Consider the following 8,445-nt stretch of genomic DNA (forward strand, 5'->3'; position numbering starts at 1 on the left):
CTGGTCCTGTGATGGCAGAGCACTTCTGTCAGTGGCAGCCTGATGTAGCAAAGGAAACTGCAAACCTGCCTGCGCTTGCTAGTATTAAAAGTTGAGCAACTTGCTATGTGTTTGCGCAATTAGTATTTTTCTGTTTGTGGGATTAAGGGGGACACCACCTTGAAAAGAGGTTTGTTAAACCTGATTATATAGTGTAATTTGATAGCAGTAGCGTTGTGCACATTTAACTGATTTGCTTCACTTTTTATTTTCCAGGGTTTGGAGAACATTAAGTAAAACCACGATGCAATGAAAGCAACTTAATAAACATGTATTTGACAAAGTGTGGAGCATATTGATCATAATCTCATGAGGAGAGAGGACAATAAGTTTCTAATACTGTATCAATAAAATTGCAATAAAGAAATAAAATACAGATTGAAATAATGCAGATGTGAGAATGTTGACAAGACAGACAGAATACTGTATTGGGTTTGTTTTTCATGCTGACCTTCATGAAAGGTACATTTGATACATTACTCTTAACACATGGTTGCTGTTGTTGGCTTGAGTGATGGCACTTGTAGTCCAAAACATGTGGAGGGCACCATGTTGACTTACCCCTATTTTAATGGGTACCAGATTGTTCTTCTTTGCTCTTTGATTACTACATGAAACCAATAGGAAACATCAGCTGCAGAGTTAGGTATACTAATGACCACAGTTCGTTCTCATTTTCACCATCTAAGCCAGGTGTGGGGAACCTTTGGCCCTCGAGATGATGCTAAACTGCATCATTAGCCATGCTTGCTAGGACCAATGGGAGTCGCAGTTTAACAACAATAGGAAGGCCAAAGGTTTCTTACCCCTGGTCTAAACCTAAGGAGGTGGTGGTTATCCTGAATCAGTGTTTTGAAGTTCCATTTTGGTATGAATATGGATGGAACTAGCTGAAACTTAATCCTGATAAAATGAAAGTACTATGTTTAGGGCTTATGCCTTTATTCTTCCTGAAGGAACAAATATGCAGGCATGGTGCTCTTGGACACAGCTTTATCTTTGGATCCTCAGGTAGTATCTACCATTTCACAAGCTGTGGATGTTTCTAGAACAGGCTTTTGTGCCAATTTTGACCCTTTAGGTTTCTAGCCAGCCATAGTGACTTTCCCTAGGCCAGTTCCTCACCCTCCCTGAGTAGTTTTGCCTGGTGGGAATGTTAACTGTAATAATAATGCCTCTCGCTTGCCTGGATAGAAAAATGTGTGGTATGGGAGTATAGGCAACTTTGACTTCTGCATGGCTGGAATGTAGCCTACTGTGCAAAGGTTAAAGTCATACCCATGGCCCACCCACCACTGGCATGTGCCCCCACTCCAAAGATTGCTCATAAAGGAATGTGGTCCCTTCACCCCTGATCTAGAGAAAATCAATCTATGACACTGGAATTGAGTGGTCAGAATAGAATGTTTGTGGGTTTTCAAACTTGGAGCGTATTGTGCCAATTTTATATCAATTGACTAGGTTGCCTGTTTGCTTTTAAGCCTAGTTTAAAGAATTAGACATTGACCCTTAAGGCTGTTAATAGCCTGGGACAAAGTTACCAGAACTTGCCACATGAATTTGTCTGAGCCTCCAGTTGGTTTCAGGGACTCTGCTCTCAAACATGCCTCTGTTAGCAGATACTAGGCGCAGAGCCTTTTTATGGTAGTGTCACTCATAACCTCTGGAGAGTTGAGGGATGCTTTGGAACAGATATTGTGGGGATATGAGGAGCTGTAGGGGGGAAAGAGGAACCAGAAGTCCTGTTGCAAAAGGGAATTTCCTTTGTACAAGTGGATGAACATCACTGGATGTTGCCCAGTTTTCATTAAACATGCACTTGGGAGTGTAAACACTTTTATTTTTTTAATCTATCCCATCCCCAGTATCTTAAAGATTATATTAGAAGGAGCAGAAAAGCTGTATACAAAATGCCAATTGAAACAGTAAACACAATTTCAGGAAAGTATTCACTGCAATGAGCAAAGCTTTTTATTATTTAATGCATATCCCACACAAAACAATGCGTTTAGATTACTAAAGAATGCAAGTAAATTGCTGTATGCTGGTTTCTAAATGTATCCCAGTAAAATCAGGAGCAGAGAAAAGATTGCTGCATCAGCAGATGACCTTGTAAATGATTCCACTCCACAGGTAGCTTTGGAATCTGCAATGGTGGAAAGAAAATCAGAGTCATGAAGATACAGGTTAAAGTTGAGATACAAGTGGAGCTTGCAACAAAATGTTGTGGTGTGAAATGGGCCTGTTTGGGATGTCAGACCCCTAACCAGGCCCTTTCCAGTATATTTCATTTTTCCCCATTTTCACCTGGTTTTCTGTTTCCTACCCATCCATCAACAGTCGGTCAGCGTGCCATGGCCATTGAGCACACATGCTCCTCATTGTGTTAGTGTGCATTAAGAAACAGGCAAGGCACATCATTCAGACCATTGGGCATTTTTTCAGTGATGCTTCAAAAATTACATCAATACATTGTGCATCTTTTCTAGTCAGTGTTAGTTGCTTGTGGCTCCAATGGGGCACAAAGCATGAAATTTGCAAAACTACATCCTGACATCTTTTGAGTTTTATGCATTCAGTTTCTCTACCAACAATAAGGTGTCTTTTTTAAATGAAAGGTACACTCATCAACTTCCATCATAGCTAATGATTTTACTAGGGCCAGAGACTATCAAACAAGGCAGTCTCATATAACCCAGTAACCCCTTCAGACTCATAATAAAACAAGGAACATTTCTCCTGATCCCATAGCGGAGTATCAAGTACCCAAGCAAAGCACTATACCAGCTGATATGTTATTGCCCTTCATCAATCTTGTTCCCTTCAAATGTTTGACTACAAGTCTAAAACCATCCCACAAGCATTGGCTGTAGTTGATGGGACTTCTAGTTACTAGCATTGGAGGGCACCTGGTTGGCGAAGGCTGTGTTATTGGGATATATTGATCCCAATGCCATCTGTACTTGTGGCCTATTCAATTTCAGGGGAGATGCATAGTTACCTTAAGACTGGGAACTTGTTTCACATAACAGAGAGGTAAGTTACTCACTTCTCCAGATCACTTTGGATTTGACGTTGGTCCAGTAGATGTCATGAGACTGGGCGACTGTAGCCCTGATACAATAGGAAAAGGGACATCACAATTACAATGCATCTTGAGATTGGGTTCTGCCTACTCCTACAATCATCATCATCATCATTTATTATTATTATTATTATTATTATTATTATTATTATTAAAAAACCCTCTTCAGTTTGTAATTACTTTGATGCAGTTCTTAAAGTTCATTATCCGAGGGTTAAAGATTTCCCTCAACATTTTTCCCATGGATTGAGACAAATGAAACTCCGCACAGTTATTAGTCCTTCTCCACATAGCTACCAGCAAGAGTCAAACACTTCTCCCATCGCTTTATGCAGTTGTGGAGACCTTGTTGGCAGGTTGCGTCAGAAGCCACAACGACCTCAGAAATCAGCATTTCACTGTATGGAAAAAGCTTGCCTTTCAAAAATAACTTAATGGTTGGAAAGAGGTGGAAGTCTGATGGTGCAAGGTTTGGAGAATAAGGGGGGTGAGGAATGATTTCATAGCCACAGGACTATGCTTCCATCTGAGCAACATGTGTGTTGTGAACCGGGGCGTCATCCTGCAGGAGGCAGACAACTTTGGTCAGCATACCATGCCTCTCACTTTTGAGGGCCTTCCACAATTTCTGCAGCAGTGAAGCATAATATGTCCCAGTAATTGTGGTAGCCTTTGCCAGGAAATCCATCATCACTATTCCATGCTGGTCCCAAAAGACCATGAGCATGACGTTGCCTGCTGATGGTTGGAGGTGGTGAGGCGGAATGTTTCCATTGTTTGGACTGGGATTTAGTCTCTGGGTCATAATGATGGACCCATGTTTCATCCTGAGTAATTAATAATTAGTCTGGCGAAGAAGCCATCATAGTTTTTGTGACACATGGCCAAATGAGCCCATGAGCATGTGACTCGTTCCTGCTTCTGGGAAGGCAGCAGCCGAGGAACCCACAGTGTGGACATCTTTTCCCATGAAAAAATGGTCATGGATGATTTTTTTCTACAGAGCCACACTGATCTTGACATCTGCAGCTAGCTGGCGAATGGTTGTGCGATGTTCCTCCAGAATGGTGATCTGCACTTCATCAATGAAGTGGCTTCATCAATGACAGATTGTGGTCGCTCAGGAATGGGAGCTGCTCCACCAAAGTCTGACCACACTTGAACTGACGATGCCAGTGCTTGACTACGTCATACGATGGGGCATCTTCCCCATAAGTCCCTTTCATCTCATCGAACGTCTGCCGTGGTGTGTGCGCTTTCAAGTACAGGAACCTGATGACTGCCCTGCATTCAAGTGGTTCCATTATCAGATGTTACTCCACATTAGCACCCGCAACAGAGATCATGTGCAATTTCATCCTCCTATGATAACCGGAAGTGGGTCAGAGGAAATCTTTAATGAACGACCCTAATACTCTTAAAATAAACTTGCCTTCTGCCTTCTTGCAGAATGAAATCATAGCATGCAGACAGAGAAAATTATCTCTCATTCATTGCCTGGTAATGTTTGCAGCCATCAAAAGAGGCTTCTGAAGCCATGGGAAGGAGCTTAAATCTAGATCAGGAATGGGGAGCCTTTGCCTTGAACTACAATTCCCATCAGCTCTAGCAAGCAAGCCAGGGATGGCCAGGAACAAGGGTTGTATTTCAGCAATATCTGAAGATTCCTCACAACTGTCTTATGATTTAGGGAAGGCAGTATTTTAGAGAACATGTGAAACTTACACAAATATAACTACTGAAGGGCAGCCAGAGTTGGGTGAAAGCCATGTGTAACTGTCCTGTCCTGTTTTTAAATTGGTATTAGAATGAGTCACTGCGCCTTGTGGATTTCCAGAACACTGCAAAAGGAGACACAACGTCACTTTAAATAAGCTTCCTCAAATTTATCTATTTTAAAGCAGAACCAAGACCCCATAACACTTTTTATAGAGCCAGTCCAGAAATATTGGGAGATAAATTTATTTAGTTCACCATGCATTAGTAAACAAAATTCATTTTCCCACATTGCCCAGGTTCCTGCTCTGATTTTTAATATTGCAACATTTTTTTTAAAGCAGCCACTTAGTATTCATCCTTTACAGAGATTCGTTTGCCTTTAAAAGCTAACCAGGCACGTTCAAATTCAAATGTTGAATTTTACAATCTGAGCTAAATTGATGGCATTATCTTGAAGGTTATGATTCCTGACACATTTTATAGACCAAGAGTGGGGGGCCATCCCCCCTCTAGCTGTGGCTGAACTACAACTCCCATTATCCCATTATCTGGAGGGCTAAAGTTCCCCCAAACCTGTTTTGGACATTTGAAACCAGCCATTTTAGGATTTTTGGTCACTTCTGCTGTCCAGATATCAGAAGTGTTGAACTTCCCACTTATTTTAATAAAATACATGTGAGCCTTCCTTTCTGACTTGCTCTCCTGAACATGTTGCCATTTCTTCACAGACAGGCTGTTTAGGGCAGGGATGATTAATCTGTGGCCATCCAGACATTGTTAGACCCCAGCTCCCACTAGCCCAAGCCAGCATGTCTAATGATCAAGGATGATGGGAGCTAGAGCTTCAACAGCATTCAGAGGACCGCAGATTAGCCACCCCTGATCTAGGATGTGGCCAAATTCTCTAATGCAGCTGATGGGAAGTGTAGCCCAAAACATCTGGAAGACGCCCAGAGATGGGGATATTTAAGTTGTCCAAATTTTGGGCTACAAATCCTATCATCATCTCTGACTACTGGCCATGCTGTCTGGAGCTGATTGGAGTCCAGCAACATCTGGAGGGCCACACTCCTTAACTACTGGCATAGTGCCTCATCAAACTGTAAGTGCAGAAAAAATGAATAACTAGCTGGATCAACTATGAGTTGTATCGTTCAATCTGTGACCCTTCTCTGGTTTGGGGTGGGAATGGGGACTATTTCTGGCAATGATTCTGCTACAGCAGACACTAAAGAATGACCATTTGTCTCTTACCTGTAATAATTTAGTATTATTGGGAGGAGTTTGCCAAAAACCTAGTGCAGCTGTGGAACCAAATGCACGAGCTTCCAACAATAACCCTCTGTATGCAGAACCAAGGATCTGAACTGGAGAAAGATGACAGGCATCAAGTAACAAATAAGCCTGGGTTGGTTAAATTGCTTGTTTTCCGCAGCTGGATCTATAATGGTGTTTATAACCTGTCCAGGAACAGGCTATATATTATGTTTGGGGAGCCTTTGGAGTTCCAGATGTGGCTGAACTACAGCTCAAATCGCCCTGGCCATTGGCTATGCTTGCTGAGACTGATTGCAATTTTAGTTCAGCAGCATCTGGAGCACCAAAGATTCCCCATTCCTTATATATTCTCTGGCTGTTCTTGACCAACTACATTCTTTCTTCGGCCCCCCTGTGGGGCTCAGAAGCCCAGTTATGTCACCCCTTGCCTGCAGAGTTGGCAGCTCCTCACCCCTTTTGAAACACCCTCCCTTGTGGAGGGTTCCCTCAGCCTCCTCTCCTCTCCTTGGGAGTTTTGGGGAGCTGCAGCTGCCGCCAATGGTCTCTAAGCTGCTCCCCCACCCCCAAGAGAGGTGCCTCCTCACACTGCCCCACCGAGGCCTGGGAAGCAGCCGCTGGCCAGCCCTAGAGGCACCATAGCCTGGGGAGCTTGTAAGCGGCATCTCTGATTATCCTTAAGTGCCATGGCAGGCTGGTTGAAAACCACTGGCCTACACCATCCCTGCTGAAACCCTAACCTTTTCCTTCTCTGCCCACTGACACACACATTTGGAAGAGAGCCCCCATTCCCTGTCTTTCACAGGCGTCACCCAATTGAAGGGTTGATGCCTGGCCATCACCAGCCTTTGTTGTTCTTAATGACTTATACCCAAAGTGATACCCTGGTCCAGAAAAACAAAGTTAGGCTGCATTGTCCCACTGTTAAATGAAACTATCTATGAGCCCATCTTAATTCTCAAATAACTGATTAAACTCCAGCACTGAGGAATCTACAGGAGGTCAGGGCACCCACAAACAGGGTAGGGTGGGTGGATGAGGGTACCCATATACCCACAACAAACTAGAGACATATGCAGCAACATTATCAAAAGCCTTTTCTGGAAAGAGACTAAGTGTAAACTGTAACTCTATCTGGTATTCAATTACACCTATGGAACTTAACGGACAAAACTTAGTCACTTTGATTAATTTCAGTAGGTTTACTCTGAGTAAAACTTAGTTGCATACCACCATTATGATGAAGTACAGAGAAGGTTGCAAAGGGTTTTGCATTTGTGCCTACCTATATCTTAGGAGGAAAAACTTGATAAATATGTTAGCTCGGGTTAGTAATTACATTATATAACATTTTTCTTTTGTGTTTTTTAAAAAATACTTTTGTGAATTAATTAATGAGAATATATTGATTTCTTCTCCCCTCATTTTTAATAAACTATTGAATAAAACAAAGGTATTATTACAGACATCTATCTATCATCAACCAAAGTTTTTAAAATCCAGTTTAGAAACTTACCATTAACAGGCTGCCCGTTTAGGAAATAGGGTGTACTAACTAGGAATTCATAGGGTGCTGGAGTCTGCTGAGGCTGGGTCCCTGTGTGAATAGGTAACATATTCTCACAGGCTGATGCAGGCGCACCAGTTGGAAAGGCATGAGATGGACAGAGCATGGTCCAGGGGGCCATCAAGCTGAAGAGAAGGAAGGGGTTCCAATAAGCCATGTCTGCAAGAGAAGTGGCTCCTGGTTTTCTCTCTCTCACTCTCTCCTGCTCCTTGGAAGCAAGAATGAATTCTCAGAGGCTTGAATAATCTTCAAAATGATGAAAGCATGAGCTTTGCTGAGTCACTGACCCATAACAGATTCACTTTCTACTCATTTCAGATGCAGTTATAACCCCCTTCTCTTGCTCACATGACTTCCAAATTGAGAATTGCATATTGTTTCTTAAGGTTTCCATATGGACACGAGCTAAGGAAATTGATTATGGAACTTGCACGGTGAGGACTTTACAGTGCTTTTGCCTGTTTCAAAGGGGCATTAGTTTTCTCCACTGTTCACTTGTATATTAAAACACACACACGCGCACACACACACACACACACACAAGCATTGAGTGAACTGCATCTGTTGGGAAACTGCAATCGGTTGCTGCTTCCTAGTGTGTGTACACACTACACTGACATGTCATAAAACAGAAAAGTGTGCAAACTTTCAGTTCATTTGTTCATCAGATAGAGCACAGGGTTATCAAGACCACCACAGCAGAGAAAAATATACAGACAAATTGCATGGAAATTGTGCCTTTTAAAATAAGAGTGCAACA

At 42.4% G+C, this 8,445-nt stretch overlaps 1 protein-coding gene across 1 annotated transcript; it reads right to left on the reverse strand.

The window, feature by feature from the left end:
- Window positions 1-1,974: 1,974 nt before the first annotated feature.
- LOC309334027 (putative defense protein 3) lies at window positions 1,975-7,992 on the reverse strand. The gene is made up of 5 exons (XM_081848205.1): window positions 7,635-7,992; window positions 6,098-6,210; window positions 4,850-4,965; window positions 3,089-3,153; window positions 1,975-2,185 (listed from the first exon to the last, which is right to left on the reverse strand). The coding sequence occupies exons 1-5, from the start codon at window positions 7,840-7,842 to the stop codon at window positions 2,091-2,093; spliced, it is 597 nt and encodes a 198-aa protein (XP_081704331.1). The 5' UTR covers window positions 7,843-7,992; the 3' UTR covers window positions 1,975-2,090.
- Window positions 7,993-8,445: the final 453 nt, after the last annotated feature.

This window comes from Podarcis erhardii (genome assembly GCF_964252035.2).
Source record: "Podarcis erhardii genome assembly, chromosome: Z".
Classification (NCBI taxonomy): Eukaryota; Metazoa; Chordata; class Lepidosauria; order Squamata; family Lacertidae; genus Podarcis; species Podarcis erhardii.